Below are 17,877 nucleotides of genomic sequence, written 5' to 3'. Positions count from 1 at the left end.
AATCATCTTAAAACATCAGCCTGATTATCATTTCTCAATCTTGTTGCTAATATTTTCAAAAATCAAACACAATAAATGACAACACTGTCTAGTTCCACGAGTGATTAGATATCCCCCCTTATCAAATTATTGTATGTTTTTACAAAACATTTGATATCCATATAAAAAGTTTTGACCCAAGTAATGAAAGAAATTCCTAATCCAAACATTTACACTTGCATACATCAATTTCCTTTCAACTGAATTTCTTTACTCTTTCTGTTTTAATGTGGAATCTTATTTCTGTTTAGATTATAAAATTTTATGCAAAAGCAATTAATTATAAACCTGCATTTTGTACACATGATGACTGTTAGATATACAGCACAACGAACCCCAGAACAGCTGACTAGGACATTGAAAACATTCATGAATAACCATAGAAATAAACAGCTGTTATGTTCTTTACTATCCAATTTTAATCAATTTAATATTGACCTTGCAACATTTTGTTGTGTTTGAAAATTTAATATTTGAATCGGGAGCATTGACAATCATTCTGAGAAACAATACTTATACATTGAAGCTAATATTGCACATAACATCCAAATTAAAGGAACAACATTGGACGTTAAAGTAGAACCAACGTATGCTACACTTAACGTTACAGCTGACTATTTGGAGACCTCTCTTTCATGGTTTCGTTTCTGTAGTTTTCCCAATAATCCAATAACCATATTGGTTAATATCTCCATTGATATTATGACTTTTTCTCTTCTTTATCACATGATAACTATGTCTTGAGACGTTATTTACAGTAATGCGAAATTGTCATGGAAATCAGCACCAAACATTCATTTGGAAAATGTGCAAATAGAAAGTTTAAATTTCCAAAACAAGAATTTCAGAATAGGTATGTCCACACAACTTGGGAGATACATAGGCAGCTGTTTCCCCACCACTGCCAGGACTAATCAACAGATCACTCCGAGATGTATTTGCGATAGAATGGTGATCTGGAATGCTGACAGTCGGCTGCGCTACCATTATGCCACTCACCTATAGATCACGTGGACGGATAGGAAAATATCCTTATGTTATCGCTGGTACGAGAAAACATATAGACGCATGAAATTTACATGTCATTTCGACACTCGCGGTTTTGTTTCATCAATACTACCACTTTCTTATGATAACTTCCTTAGTAGAAATGTATAGGCCTGTAAAATATCACTATTTTAACTGGAGTTGCTTTTAAGATGCCCCTAGCTTCTTGACTCCTCTGTGTGTACAGGTGTTCTTTATTGACCCATATTGATTCTACCTGATCATGGCATATATTTTCCTAGTGAAATCACAGAAATACAAGTGTAGAGATAATCTCGATTGTGATATCTTGCCAGAAGATGTAAAAAAAAAAGCGCTCCGGGTAGTCAAGAGTTTCCTATGAAATTTCCGAAACATCATGCTGAATTTGAAATATGAATTTATTATTTTTTCGGTGTTTTAAATCAGCAGGTATTCCAGGAAGATGATTATAAGACACCTGCGCTCACAATTATACAGATGAATTACACTCGGTTCCCCAGTATACTAAGTGTATTGTGTTAAACAGCTGCCTGCCTTAATGAGTTGAATATAACTACGATGTATATAATATGTGACGAAAAGAAAAGTTCCATTACATTATATATTTTACAGATTTAACAAAGACTTCTGCCATTGTGTATGTAGCCGTATTCAGTGGTATACAAAAGTATCACCATGATGCGATTTTTTTGTTCCATCTTTTATTGAATGGAAACAACAGGACAACACCCTGTAATAGCATAAATACAACAGGAGAAAACCCTGCAATAACATAAATAAAACAAGAGAAAACCGTGTAATAACATAAATACAACAAGAGAAGACTCTGTAATAACATAAATATAACAGGAGACTCTGTAATAACATAAATACAACAGGAGAAGACCGTGTAATAACATAAATACAACAGGAGAAGACCGTGTAATAACATATATACAACAGGAGAAAACCGTGTAATAACATAAAACAACAGGAGAAGACCGTGTTATAACATAAATACAACAGGAGAAGACCGTGTAATAACATAAATACAACAGGAGAAGACCGTGTAATAACATAAATACACCAGGAGAAGACCGTGTAATAACATAAATACAACAGGAGAAGACCGTGTAATAACATAAATACAACAGGAGAAGACCGTGTAATAACAAAAATACAACAGGAGACTCTGTAATAACATAAAACAGCAAGAGAAGACCGTGTAATAACATAAATATAACAGGAGAAGACCGTGTAATAACATAAATACAACAGGAGAAGACCCTGAAATAATATAAATACAACAGGAGAAAACCGTGTTATAACATAAATACAACAGGAGAAGACCGTGTACTAACATAAATACAACAGGAGAAAACCGAGTTATAACATTAATAAAAAATATGGGACTGGCTGTTGTCATGTAATTTGATATATAATTTCATACGAAAAATGCATGTTTCATGGGAACATAATTAGCTCATTTGTATCGCATATATTGCACAAACTAGCCATGTTGTTTTGCTCATAGGTGTCTTAAGCACAAACTAGGAACATTGTTTGACCAGATTTGACTCCATTATATGTAAAAACACTGTTTTTATTTTGACCGTGAAATGCAAATGGCGATCGTGAATGATATCACACAAAAATGGCATATAAGGCGGTATTTTAAACATCAAAAATGCTCTTATTAGACACTATAAACAACTCTGAAAATGGTATGCTTTTAGAAAAAGATTTTCAACCGTTGAGTTTGGAGTAAAATATGCCTATATCTGAAAACTCACCAATTTGACTTAAACAGATCCTTGTTACTATGATTAAAAGTCTTAAAAGTATGATAAAGGAGCATTTTTATTGATACAAAAAACCTCCCTTTATGACATATTTGTGTAATGTTATTCACAGCCACCATTTTGCATTTCAAGTTCAAAACAAAATAAGCGCTTATACGTACATAAAGTAAGATCCGGGTCAAATGAAAGTTCCTACCCTGTGTTATAGACAATAGTGAGCATAACAACTTGGCTATTTTCCAGGTTTGGTCATTTGCGCGACTTAGAATTATTCCATACTACATCTTACCAAAAAGTAACTCTATAGAAGAAATTGATAGCATCCACAGCAAATTATTGGTGTTTGTAAGAAACTGCATATCCAAACAAACATTTCGGTATATTTGTGCAAATATTTAGATATTTATTCGAATTTGAAATTCAATGTTATTCTGCTTTATAGATGACCCTTAATGGATATTATAATTGATATCTTTACAAACGTATGAACATTGTGTATACTTAAATTGCCACTATTGTAATTCTAATGACAAATTTGACTTCCGGCGTACGGACCGTCGACACGGTGTCCAGGGCTCCGAATGAAAATGTTCTGAAAATCATACTTTCAAGAAACAGATGTATATTTGTATGTAAGTATACGTTTACTATATACATGTAGCGTCTGTAACACTGACATTGAATTGTACGATATCTAGTATAACAAAACATGAGAAATTATGAACATTTTGAAATGTATATCATACCATTTATTTGTCATATAATACAGGGAATTCACCGCAGGGGTTAGTCAGGCTTGTCACTATATCGGAGTTCCAAGGTCACACCATTAATGTTTATAAATTATCTCTTTGATCTTGTAAACAATGGAGATGGCTGACAAAGCGTCGTCACAGGAAAGTGAAATAGAAGAACGTGTTAACGATATAGCCTCAGACACACATCATGGGCATCATTTTTGAGACAAAATCAGGAAAGTGCCAAAATTAACCGAACATAGAAGGAAGAATATAAAAAAAAGTTACTCAAGAAAATAATAGAAAAGGATCAAGAATGTGAAGTGGGATTTTATTATCATAAATTGAACCCATAGGTTCGAAACCTATCAACTCCAAAACATAGAAGGTAAATCCCAATTTGGAAGGAGGGTATTTAATTTTTTGTTTTCTTTTAATGTTTTCTACCTTATATTCCTTTAACTTCAGTATGTCTTGTAAAATTTGCAAGGCGACGTTTTTAACAGATAGGTTTAATTCTTCGGTACCCGATACCTTCCGGGTCATTAACTGGAACGTGACATGACGTCATTACCTTACTTGTATATCGTATATTGGAATTCGAATGCGACTTTACTGCTTGTGCATAATTTTTGCTATTGCTGTCTTTGCTTTTACGTTTACATTCACTGCATCGATTTAGACTCAATTCTGATGTCAATCAGTCCGTAACTTTTTTCGTGTCAATTTTTCATTTCAAAATTTCCAACACACGTGAATCGTAGTTATCTTTGATATCGGCTTCATGGTTTTCTAGGGGATCATCAAAGACATTATTTTCATGTTTGTTTACTGTTCATGAGGTACTATCTCCGTACATAAACCAGCGCTCTCTAACCCCGTTAATACGTCATCAGATTGATAAAGTCTAAAATGAACGGAGTGTGAGTTCCACTATTGATTGTTGAACTTTGGCACCTGTTATTATATTTTTGTGTGCTATTGTCTTTTTGCATTGTCCACGCTGTACGTAGTTTAGGTCAGCTGATAGACCCAAGTTCATGTCTCCGCCTCATCGTCGAAATCGTCAGTTCCCTGTTTATAGAACATTTCTTTTTTAGTCTTCTAAATTGTTATACGTGTTCTGATGCCATCAGAATTATCTGTTATGTTTACACTGAAAGATGTTTGATGAGGACAAAATAATAGTTGTTACGTAAATGCTGGCAGATTGTGATGCTAGCTAAGGTTTAAGACACAATACTTGATTGAAATGTCTTTATTTTTTAGGTCATTACATTGCTGTAACCAGCAGCGAATAATTTTCTTTCTCCGCTTGGTATTGGTATCCGCTAAACTCGATAAGTGCTCGCAAAATATTAACGTTCACAACAACATCGACCGAATACATTCGAAAGACTTAAATACTATTCAATTAACACCACAATTAATTGTTTTAACACCAAAGTGCCTTTTGTTAAGCATACAGTTGGCAGCATACAGTTGGCAGCATACAGTACAAATGATGGTTGTTGAAGGTTTTGCTCCTTTTTCAGAATGACGCTTAAGGGAATTAAAAGGATCCTATTCATGTTTGGAGTAGCCTGTGTCGCTGTGCTGATTTTAAGTTATAAATATATATCTACCGAAGACTTACAAGGTACGTAAGCAGCTTTTATGTTACCTTATCAAACCAACGAGGTGCTCAAAATTATTCTGTAAATATATTATTAATTGGAACAGCTATCCAGGTCAGTAAGTCAAAGGTCAACCCGACATTTGAAAATATACAAAATCAGTATATGCACAGTAATTTTAGGTCTGTTACATTGACTACAGTAAGATTTTATCGAGTGCTTTTCCGAAGAAAGAGTTACTTATGATAGCTTTTCGGGCTTGGTGGCAAAGGTAAAATGCTTTTATACTACAGAAAATCAGTCTATGCACCGCATCCTTAGTCATATTGGGCAAAATGTACTCGGACGTTATCCAGTGTTTCATGAAAGAAAGTGATAAATCAACGAAAGTTCTTACATGGAATAACTTTTCAGGATCGAGAGTTTAAGGTCAAGGTCACTGTTACTATGAGGTCAGTTTATGCTGAATGTAATATCGTTCTGTGGTGTCAATGGTAATGCGACTTAGATAAACATAAGTTTAGAGTAAGTTTAGAGAAACACACGATGTAGTGTTAGTTCTAACATGTCAGTACTCAACTTACATCAGAGTACGAACATTTCCCATTTGTATTGAACCCAATACTAGTGATACATCAGTATACTTTGCTATTTGAATAATATTAATCGCATTCTTTCAAATCGATTCGATAACAGTTTGGATATAAGGAAATACTGTGAGTTATCTTGTTACATAGAAACCATGATGTGATGATAAGCGCTTAAGCTTTAGATACATATCCAGATATGCTGAAACTTCATATACATGCTCAAAACCATCCATTGTACTAGTTTTATATTACCGGCCACATTGGATCAACATTGTGGTTACTGTTCGACCTCATCGCTCTACCGACTTTATCAACAATCTAATTTTCTTGACAATACATAAACTTACTCACAAACACCATTTCCTGTACGAGTCTGCATTTCAACCACCAGTTGTGAAAATGGAAGTCACGGTTATTATAAATAGATTTTCGGTATTCTTCTCTCTACCGACTTCATTAATTTTCTCATCGTCCTGAAACTCGATTCACTTACAAACTTTATGTTTTTGACACATTATCGTCGCTGTTACTATCGATAGCTTTTTTTGCCATCCTTATTTTAGCGATATATTACAAATACGACAGGAAATTCAAATCTTTATCTTCGGATCACCAACACATAGTGCATATGAGATAGTATGCAAATTATTTGATACGTAACATAGTTATACAACTGACGAAGGCGCAGTGATGTTCGGCCCGATATCCTGACATGATTATATTGGAAAACACTGCCATTGAAACGTTAAGAACACCGATGCGGTGCAGCGGTATCAGCTGCGGGTATTTCTGGCCGCCGTAGATCGTGAGTTTGAGGCCCGGTCAGGGCACGAATCATAAAGTTGTCTTCCTTCGTCAGTTGTGTTGCTATGTTATATATATTATATATATAGTTATATTTCAAATTATATCTGATTGTCCTGAAACTAAATACACTTACTCACAAATATGATCTTTTCATTTAGTTTGCATTTTAATCTCTTAGGACATAAATTGTAGTCACTTTTATTATAGATGTTCGTCGTCCTAGTTCGCTCTACCACTTTGATAACCATAAGATATTTATGTTAGTTCAAACTCTTTTACTTATAACTATCATCTCCTGCTTTGATAGTTAACAGTTTTTCCTGATCATTTTGATTAGACAATTCTTACTATTTTTTGTTCCGTATTGGCAATTTTTTGTTATCGAGGGGATTCGTATTGCTTAACATGCTTTGTTTATTATGTTTACTCTAGTTGTTTATAAATGTGATTCAGTAATCGAGAAATGGTATTGTATTAATTTTTTTCCAGGAACCAGTCTTTTTGTTCAGACTAAAAATCTTCCCCAACTGATGATGGACGGACAGGTGAGCTAACGTAATTACGGTAGTTCATCAGACAATACAAATACATACGAAATACCTGTTATTGTAATGTGCATACAAAATGCCTGTTATTGTAATGTTTCCACACATTTCCGCTCAGTTTTTGCGTTTTACTTGAGGTCATATCCGTACACTCCAACTAATATTATAAAAAGAAAACATGTTAATTAACTGGCATGAAATAGGTTAATTTATCCTCGAAAAAGCTTTTCTAGTGAGGTAGAAAAGGTCGAACAAACTTGTGGTTGTTGTATATGGTATTTCTTTCACTTTCGCTAGTTGTTTTTTCAAAAGTTTCTAAAATCTAAAGCCAGTGTTTTTTGTAACTTTTGAAAAATAACTAACTCGAGTGAACGAAATACCATTTGAATGTACAACAACCACGAGTTTGTGTAACCTCCATATATATTATAAATAAAAAAGAATAATATGCTTCATGATGTTGTTTACTTTTTTATGTCTAAACAGGGATCTCTGGAAAAGTTCAAAGAAAGACAAGCACATCTACTTGAAAACTGCCATCCTAACACCAATTTTGAGAAGAATCCAAAATTTGAATATGTTAAAAAAAGATTTCTTCTATATGATTCTAAATCAAACTTTGTCTTCTGTATGGTACAAAAGATAGGCTGCACTTTCTGGCGAAGACTATTTCATTCATTAAAATACAAGGACATTTCAGATGTGTATACCATCAATCCTGAAAAAGTTCACACGGAAAATCTTCCTACCTTAGGGCACCTAAATATCACCGAGGCTTCGCGAGTTTTAAGATCAGCGAATACAGCAATGTTTGTCCGAGATCCCTACGAACGTATCTTTTCTGCATACTTAGATAAGTTGTACAATATAAATCGTCATTATATGGAACACCTCGGGCGAGATATAGTAAAATCAAGAAAAAAACCCACAACTTTAAGCTTAAGATGTGGTCATGATGTGTCCTTCTCAGAACTGATACGATATTTAGTGGAACAGAAGAGAAAGAGTCAAGAAGTCGATGAGCACTTCTCACCTATACACACCCATTGTTTACCATGTCAGATAAAATATAACTTCACAGGAAAAATGGAGTCTTTCGATGAAGATGTATCGGAAATAATGACGAAAACCGGCATTTTTCAAAACGTATCAGGTCTAATGTCGAGAAAGTCGTCTATATCCAAAGAAATAAACTCCAGTATATACAACAGCATATTAGATGCATACAACACTCGAAAGAGTATGTCACAATGCATGACTATGAACGAGATGTACGGTCGTGTGTGGACGATACTTCAACTTCGTGGCTTTTTGAACCCAGATTTACCAATGCCTGACTCCCCACATCTTACCGTGGATATGGTTTACCGCGAGGCGATCAAGAACAGTGACCCATCACGCGTGTCCGAGTACAAACACAGAGGATTAGTCAAGATGTATAAAACTGTGGACCGACAATTATTGCTACAGTTTAGGGAGTACGTCCTACTAGATTGTCAGCTGTTTGGATATAATGACAGACCTCCATATATATTTTCTGACGGCTGATGGCTACATTTTGCATTGATTCCTTCCTGAAATTACATTGATGAAAAAGTCATAGCAAATTATATCATGCGTACTATCCGCAATAAACATGCAATAATTGAGTTTATATCAGAAAATTACGAAAAGTATCAGCTATAATGTTGAAGTAAATTTTAAGTAAAAACTGTAACGATATACATTTAATAATATATTCACGTTATTTTACTACTATCAATCGTTTACAATGTGGACATAACATTATTGACTTACGTATTAATGAATCTAGCATAACCAGAGTATCAATAGAACATTAAATAAAAAATAAGACGGGCAAAAACCGAAACATTCGTGCTGCATAAGAAACATGGATCCGATGGATTCTATGTGGTCCTAGGAACATTTTTTTTTTATATCACTCTTTCCCTGGATACTCTGGATACTAGGTGTTCCTAAGAACGCTTTATTGATATCATTGTCTCACAGAAACATCCAAAAATATCTCTGAAATGAGGGCAAATATAAATGTGTCAAATATTCCTGTATGAATATTCAATGCTTAGTGGTATTAAAAGTTTAATCATAGGCCTTGATTGAACGTATATTGTCAGGTATTGATCTTTTAATTCGGGCAATTGTCTCCGTATGTGTGCTGTATTGTGTCAATAAACATTGTATCAGTATGAATATTGTCTGTTATATAATTAGAATCTGAAAAGACCCGCATAATTCCCTCGGGGGACGATACTTTTCAGTTGCCATACGTGATTGACTTTAGTAATGTTTACACTTTCTATCATCTTGTTTCATACTTAACAAACATGTTGCAAGTGTTCTTCCGTTATTCCAAAATACTGTTATGATATATATAGGTGGTCGTTTTGGGTTTTTTTTTCTAACCAACTACTGTCTTCTTTTTAAAAATTCAAGTGTATAAAAGTCGATTGTTTATCCTTAGACAATTTCATCTTAGTACACGGGTTTTTTCTTCTTTTGTTTGTTTGTCTTTTCAAAAAATCACGCATGAAACAAATCCATGTCGTATAATGTATTTGAAAATACGTTGAAATGGCACTTTACATTTAACTTTTTGGTAATGTTTATTTAATAAGATTTGTTGAATATGTTAATGGTATTAAGGTTGATTTTCTGGTTAAAAAGGGCTTGATCAGCGAAATAGTATCTTTAACATAAAGGTTAATATTTGGGACTAGTAGTTTTCATAGAGTTTAACCCTGACATAGATCTACTGTCGGGAATATGTGGCCGTGAACAAACAATAAAATTGGGAGATTTCAATACAAGAACAGAACCGTTATCAAGATTTGGGTAATTTTGACACAAGATCAGGACAAACTAAAAACTGGGAAACATATTTTGATGGGTAAGGTTAGGACCATACTAAAATAGCAACTATATTTGTCAAGCAAGTTCATTGAAAGTGTTAACAGGTTATATAGTTAATAACGTTAAATAATGCATGCATGTAGATGGGCTTTTTTCAATATTATCAGATATTAAGAAAATTTTGGATTAAATTGGTAATATAGTATAAATTTCCAGCTATATTGTATATACATATTGTTTTTACTATTACTACATTAAAGAAGATATATTTAACAATGTCTGTGATGAGTATTTAACTTTTCCAACTTAATAGCCAGTATTTAAATGTCAGGATACAACGATATTGGTATTGTCTTTTTGTTGCGTTTGTGAAAGCCTTTTACTGCCGGATTATCGTTCGATATACACTATTGGGCGATTATGTCAAATGATGGCGATGCTTAATGACAAAACACATCTTGACGGCTGGACGTTTATCTCCAGTCATTGTTTCCAATTCTGATCGCAGGCCTTGGATCTCCCATTTTCTTTGCCAGAACTAAAAGTCTGCTTTTGAAATCGTCTCCACTGAGATATCCTCCCTGAAATAATAAATTTATTGTGTTTTGTAATGTAACGTATTTGTTGTCTTTACAAATATTTTATTCTTCGTACATGTAGGAAACTGATGAAATATTAAGATAGAAGTTCAATTCTACTATTTGTCCATTGTTAAATTATTTGTGTACATTACAATTCATAGCATTTTATCAAATTACTCACCTTTATTGTATTACTTGGCAATTTCCCCAAAAGCTACCCCCTTAAATCATAATAGAATACATTTTTTCCCCAAAAAGGCTCCTCCCCTATGACTATTATAGATACAGTGTATGCATAAAAAATAATTTGCGAGATGACAATACTATCGTTCAAGGAGATGACCACAGAGCTCCCCAACCCTGGTAACGCCTATCAATTACAGATGTGTGTATACCATTTTTGCTTTCCCGTAATTGTACGCACAGATTTATATTTTTTACCTGCCGAGGGGAATGAAAAATGAACCGTGAAAATAAAAGCCGATTTAGATAAATCACTTTTGTATTTGATGCAAATGTTAGAAAATGTTAGATAAGTGTCTGGTGTTTCCATTGGTAACTCATAATGTCATTTATAATTAGTCAAATAAGAATGAGTTAAAACGTAATAGTGTAAACTAAGGAGATGATTAAATCTATTGGTGTGCTATGAAAAAAACCCATATGTGTGTGTGAACTTTTGATTTACTTTAGACACTGCAAGTAATTTAAAGTTTTGACACCATTCTTACTATTCAGAGTTATGAATGCCACCATTATGAACTATATTCATTGATGGCAACGAGCGACTTCAACTATGACATCATTCCATGCCGTGGTTATTAGGTGGCAGCACTTGGTAAGTTGATTTAGACACACTCATACTATCTTAATGTGTTTTATATTTCAAAGACGCGTGTTAAGGTACCGTGTACCTCTGCCATTACGATATAAGCGATATTGATATTTTATGACAGATTCAAGAGGTAGGCGTAAACATCACCTGATAAAGAGCATGCGTATGTAACTCGCTAAGATAAAAAAAAAATACCTCCAATAGTGACAGATAAAAACAGGAGGATATTGACGTGTAACCTGTAAAAAGAATCTCAAATTCTATAAAACTAATTCAGACAATTCTAGAATAAGATCATGTGTTTCTATAGGTTGAGTGTGATTATGAACCACGAAGCAGATAAATGAGTGCCGGTGGCCTCAAACTCTATATCACACTAGAAAAATATATAATATCATGTTCTGATAAACTTTTCCAGAGGTTATCATGACAATAACACTGGTTAAGCAATAGTGATAATATTGATATGATAATATACTAGAATCATCGTTAGGATATAAACATTAACTTACCTGGAAGTGACGTTTCCCCGAACCACCTTCCTCGTATGCGGACCGTGCGTGCAACATTCTTCTATTGTTGAACGCTATGACCTCCCCTGGCTTCAGCTTGGTCTCAATCTGATAGAATGTATTGGTCAAATTAGATATATATTCATTCCAGTACAACTACGATAGGAAATTCAAATCTTTACCATTGGATAAACAACACGTACAAGCACATACGATACATTGTGCTAAAAATTAGATAAAAATTGTAACAAAAATGACGAGGGAAGAAACTTCATGACACATGCCCCGGCCGGGCTTTGAACTCAACGATCTGTGGCACCCAATCGCCTTGCCAGAAATACCAGCCGCTTATACCGCTGCGCCACATCATCGTTCTTCAAAAGAACGTTTCATTGGCGCAGTACTGATCGGACCAATACCCTGATATGATCAAAGTGGCAAATCGTCTTTAAGATGATATTAATATCTGGATCCCAAAGTTTATACATATGTATATTTATGTTTGGGATGCTATATTATAACAGAAAATTTACAATATCAATGTACAGGTATTTTGAGACATTGTATAGTCTATCAACTTACTACATCCTCAGAAAACTCGACTGCTCGTCCGAGAAGTTGGTAAGCATTATAAAACTCTTCGACGTCCTCCTGTAACACAGTATGCGATATATTTTTTGAATCCCAAAACATTTAAATAAGAGAATAACTAAATACTAGCGTACCAGTTTTTATAATTGGTATACAAAAGGTTAGTGATAAGCGCTATATAGCGGTCTTGATAAAGTTAGTGATTGTTGCTATATAGCGGTATCTATATGTTAGTGATTGGTGTTATATAGCGGTATCTATATGTTAGTGATTGATGCTATATAGCGATCTCTATATGTTAGTGATTGATGCTATATAGCGGTCTCTATATGTTAGTGATTGATGCTATATAGCGGTCTCTATATGTTAGTAATTGATGCTATATAGCGGTCTCTATATGTTAGTGATTGATGCTATATAGCAGTCTCTATATGTTAGTGATTGTTGCTATATAGCGGTATCTATATGTTAGTGATTGATGCGATATAACTGTCTCTAAATGTTAGTGATTGATGTTTTAATGTGATCTTCATAAGGTGAGTGATTGGTGCTACACAGAGGTCTACATAAGGTATGAGTTTGTTGTTACATAGTGGTTTCGATACGGTCATTGATTGGTGATATATAATAGTTTCCATAAGGTCAGTGATTGGTGACATATAGCGGTTTCCATTAAGTCAGTGATTGATGCTGTATAGTCGTAGTCATAAAGTTACAGATTAGTGCTATATAATGGTCGTCATAAAGTTACAGATTGGTGCTATATAATGGTCGTCATAAAGTTACAGATTGGTGCTATATAATGGCCGTCATAAGGTTACAGATTGGTGCTAAATAGTAGTTGACAAGGTTACAGATTGGTGCTATATAGTAGTTGACAAGGTTACAGATCGGTGCTATATAATGGTCGTCATAAGGTTACAGATTGGCGCTATATAGTAGTTGACAAGGTTACAGATTGGTGCTATATAGTAGTTGACAAGGTTACAGATTGGTGCTATATAGTAGTTGACATAAGGTTACAGATTGGTGCTATATAGTAGTTGACATAAGGTTACAGATTGGTGCTATATAGTAGTTGACACAAGGTTACAGATTGGTGCTATATAATGGTCGTCATAAGGTTACAGATTGGTGCTATATAATGGTCGTCATAAGGTTACAGATTGGTGCTATATAGAAGTTGACATAAGGTTACAGATTGGTGCTATATAATGGTCGTCATAAGGTTACAGATTGGTGCTATATAATGGTCGTCATAAGGTTACAGATTGGTGCTATATAGTAGTTGACATAAGGTTACAGATTGGTGCTATATAGTAGTTGACATAAGGTTACAGATTGGTGCTACATAGTAGTCTCCACAAGGTAAGTAACTGGTGTTATTTTATATTGGTCGACATAACATCAGTGATTGGTGTTAAACAGTGGTCTAAGATTGGTGACTGGTGTTATATAGTGGTCATCGTAAGGTCAGTTATTGGTGTTATAAAGTCGTTCGCTTACGATTAGTGACTGGTGTTATATTGTGGTCACCGTAAGATTTGGTTTGTTTTGGTTTGTTTTTGTTTAACGTCCTATTAACAGCCAGGGTCATTTAAGGACGTGCAAGGTTTTGGAGGTGGAGGAAAGCCGGAGTACCCAGAGAAAAACCACCGGCCTACGGTCAGTACCAGGCAACTGCCCCACGTAGGTTTCGAACTCGCAACCCAGAGGTGGAGGGCTAGTGTTAACGTGTCGGGACACATTAACAACTCGGCCACCGCGGCCCCCTCACCGTAAGATCAGTGATTGGTGTTACATTTATGTATATAGTGGTCACCTAATAATGTTAGTATTTAGTGTGTGGTATATTGATTTCCTTTTAGTCATATAAACCATTAAGATTAAAGTACAATGTATCATATGCACATGAAGCGATGCACAGACTTTTAAAAAGTAAATAACAATGTGGACAAGCAATAATCCTTACCTCCGGAACTTCCAATGGCGCGTGCATGTACGTATGCCATACGACCGATATCACCTACACAACAAACACATACTGTAACGGCAGCAGTTTTATCATTACCATTGTGAGAGTCAATTTAACGGTTAAAACACACAAAGCAAAACAGACAACAATTCTCTTTAAGTAAGATATATGACTTTGAAAGTTGTGCCTTACTTAACAACATTAATTATTCACTACATATTCAGTTCAAACAACAACAAATACGAGTATTATTTCTTTGAACATGCCAATATCATCATAATTTTGTATAGCAGACACACATTGATATTGAATCCCTTCACTAACCTTTCACCCCGACTGGTAATGTACTGTTACGACTTCCACTGTGGCGTCCTACTTGAATTGATTTTATCTTTGTATAAGGAATAATATATAAGAGACTAAATGTCACTAACCTCTCCATGGTCATCAAGGTATATTATAGGTCGTCTTTTGGACATCAGAACAGGGTAGTCACTGTAAATATTGGATTGGTATGAGTTCATATCCAAACTAGATAACTACATTTCACGAAACGCCTATCTTGTCTATATAAGCTACTCAGGTAGTGCTGGAGGAAACGTACCTGTTGTCGTATTCCATTTGTATGGAGATAGGAACTCTGCACAGTGTCTTAAACTCATTTGGATACTGAACTCGGAACTTTGCGAGTACCTGATACATATCAAGGAACCTTGTCACTCCGCCTTTCACAGTCTCGTCAAATCTAAAGTAAGATATTTCTATCAATTATATTGGACAAAAAAGTGTCGGTGTGTGCATATATATATATATATATACTAACAAATGAACCACCTACATAAATAGTAGTGAACATGATGTGGAATCATCGAATTGTGATTTGCTTTGAAGTTGTGATTTTATAATCAGACACATATCATTCATCTCGTGATACAGAAATAAGCACACTATTCCCATATAGAGATAATGGATACATTATCTAAAAAGAACTCGGAGAATACAGTATGACATTAGGCTGTATATAACCTGAGGCAGTGTAGGAACTGGATACCCGGCTGTCCTTCATATACCGGCAGGTCTTGATGGAAATGCAGCGCCACGCTGGTGAAGGATGCGTTGACTGGGTCATCAACAGTGGCTACCTCAAAAAGCTGTTGGGGAAAAATGATGGCTAGTGTCGAAATGACATGTAAATGTAATAGGGTCATTTTCATTGTCATTTTATACCGCATTGTTATACCGCGTTGCGCGGAATTGGCCGTCGCGTCGGTTACAGTGAGCCACTCATTATCGCCCGTATACGTATATACATGTATGTATTGTCCACTAATACCTATGTGACGTCATCATTATATGTGTCCATGTGTTGTCCTTTGTGGTCACTTTTGTTTGTACTTGGCGGGAATTAAAAAGGTAGCCATTGTCTACGGACGGATCAAATATGTAGTTGCCGTCAAGACAGATTTGAGGTATGTTACAATGATAAACTATGTACAGTTAAGATTAAGAATAATTGTAACCCTGGTAAATACTAGCCGCAATATACCTCTCGGCTAGAGAGATCTTCTCTTTAGCTCGATCGGTTGAGCGTAAGATTAGTAAGCCAGGGGTCCCGGGTTCGATCCCTAGCGGAGGCAGTGATTTAAATTTAATTAATCATGCGCTCTGTTACATTGGCGCCCATGTAGGGACCCGGGAAAAATACTCAGGAATGCTCCACAAGCATCGCTGTTACTCCTGGAAACTCGAGGACGAGTTCTTTCCTAGAGGGGGAGTATGTAACCCTGGTAAATACTAGCCGCAATATACCTCTCGGCTAGAGAGATCTTCTCTTTAGCTCGATCGGTTGAGCGTAAGATTAGTAAGCCAGGGGTCCCGGGTTCGATCCCTAGCGGAGGCAGTGATTTAAATTTAATTAATCATGCGCTCTGTTTCATAAACATGTGTCTATATGTCTTCTCTAAACAGCTATATCATTAGTAGCCAATATTCCTATCAGTCCACGTGATCTGTTTGCGGGTGGCGCAGTGGTAGGCGCGGCCGACTTTCACCAATGCGACAAGGGTTGGATTGTTTGTCCGATGGAACGTCAACAGATATAGGGATTGCGACGTGTATTTTCTTTAGTTTCGTTTGCAGTACGACCTCTCGCGCGCTTCTATACGAGCCAACACGGATGTTTTATACCATTGTTACATTTTGTCTGTTTATATAACCTGGGAATTATTGTTAAATCAATTTTAAAGTTTGATTACCTTTCACACGAGTTAGAATCACTCCATTTCTCTGTTTCATTACAGGTACATGGTAAATACTTACATAGCCGTATGGGGTATGGATGATTGGGCCTATTTTTCTGATCACCTGTTAACACACCAATGATATTAAGTTATCGTACCTTGGTAATGTAAACCTTTACAGTTTGTATTTCAGTAATAAAATGATAGATAATGACAACTTTCCTGTAATTATAAATGTTCATCTCGAACCTTGATGTCATCTCTCCAAGCGTCTTTTCCTCATTAACGGCCTTTTTTCTATCCGTTTCAAATCTATTTCTCTAATGCTGTCTTTACAAAGTTCACATTACTGTTTTGAAAAACAATATAAAGTGACACTTACTTTCTCTAGGTAGTCCCGTTCCTTGGGAACTCCTGATACTTTTGCTAGTCCATCTTCATTCAGCTTCCGCAACCATCTGTAATAAATTGAATACCAAATAAATGTGACCGCAAGGTTAGATAATATCACTATTTAATCACATACGTTACTCTATGTTAATGTTTATACTCGTATTCACCAATTAGCGGAGGCTTACATTTTCGGAAATTAAATACGCTGTCTCGTCCTAACTTGGTCAACTGTATTGAAAAGACTAATACCAAAAAAGTAGAATAAATAAAAATAAAACTTTCTTTTTGAAAACAATTCTTTGATATTTCGTCATTATATGCCTTAATGGGGCCTTTTATCCCGTTGGGGGCCCCAGAGCATACAACACTTGCTGGTCGGTGATTGGTTGGTTACTTTTCTTCACTTGAATTTTTTTCCATCATCGCCATTTTGTTTTTACGCATATAGCACTAAATCTAAAATTAAACTATTTCGTCATCTTGTATAAGATGGCCTTTTCAATTCAATCATTGGTTTTAGTTTTATGTGGAGCATACATAAAGTGATATACGAATTCTGCCTTCCGATAGACAAACGATCAAATGTCCTTACACCTATGACTTTTCGTCCATCCCCCTTTTCTAAAATGTTGTCCTCATTATACAGAATATAAGAGTGACCATTTATTCAAATAATGTAATGCTTTTTGGAAAATTACATGATCTACCTGTAAAGATTACAAAATTACATGATCT

At 35.1% G+C, this 17,877-nt stretch overlaps 2 protein-coding genes across 2 annotated transcripts in view; one reads left to right on the top strand and one right to left on the bottom strand.

The window, feature by feature from the left end:
* Positions 1-1,385: 1,385 nt before the first annotated feature.
* Positions 1,386-9,945, top strand: LOC117328113 (carbohydrate sulfotransferase 9-like). The gene is made up of 4 exons (XM_033885487.1): positions 1,386-3,481; positions 5,122-5,225; positions 7,089-7,144; positions 7,631-9,945. The coding sequence occupies exons 1-4, from the start codon at positions 3,468-3,470 to the stop codon at positions 8,690-8,692; spliced, it is 1,236 nt and encodes a 411-aa protein (XP_033741378.1). The 5' UTR covers positions 1,386-3,467; the 3' UTR covers positions 8,693-9,945.
* Positions 9,702-17,877, bottom strand: part of LOC117328112 (gamma-butyrobetaine dioxygenase-like) — a 21,456-nt gene continuing 13,280 nt past the window's right edge. Inside the window, exons 7-15 of the mRNA XM_033885486.1 lie at positions 17,132-17,207; positions 16,829-16,873; positions 15,536-15,660; positions 15,114-15,254; positions 14,944-15,004; positions 14,507-14,560; positions 12,526-12,594; positions 11,944-12,051; positions 9,702-10,596 (exon numbers count right to left, since the gene is read on the bottom strand). Coding sequence (XP_033741377.1) covers positions 10,489-10,596; positions 11,944-12,051; positions 12,526-12,594; positions 14,507-14,560; positions 14,944-15,004; positions 15,114-15,254; positions 15,536-15,660; positions 16,829-16,873; positions 17,132-17,207 — 787 coding nt within the window. The 3' untranslated portion in view covers positions 9,702-10,488. The remainder of the gene's footprint in view (positions 10,597-11,943; positions 12,052-12,525; positions 12,595-14,506; positions 14,561-14,943; positions 15,005-15,113; positions 15,255-15,535; positions 15,661-16,828; positions 16,874-17,131; positions 17,208-17,877) is intronic.

The sequence above is a fragment of the Pecten maximus genome, chromosome 5 (assembly GCF_902652985.1).
Source record: "Pecten maximus chromosome 5, xPecMax1.1, whole genome shotgun sequence".
Taxonomy (NCBI): domain Eukaryota; kingdom Metazoa; phylum Mollusca; class Bivalvia; order Pectinida; family Pectinidae; genus Pecten; species Pecten maximus.
The sequence above is the reverse complement of the archived record's forward strand: the minus strand, read 5'-3'. Positions and strand labels throughout refer to the sequence as shown.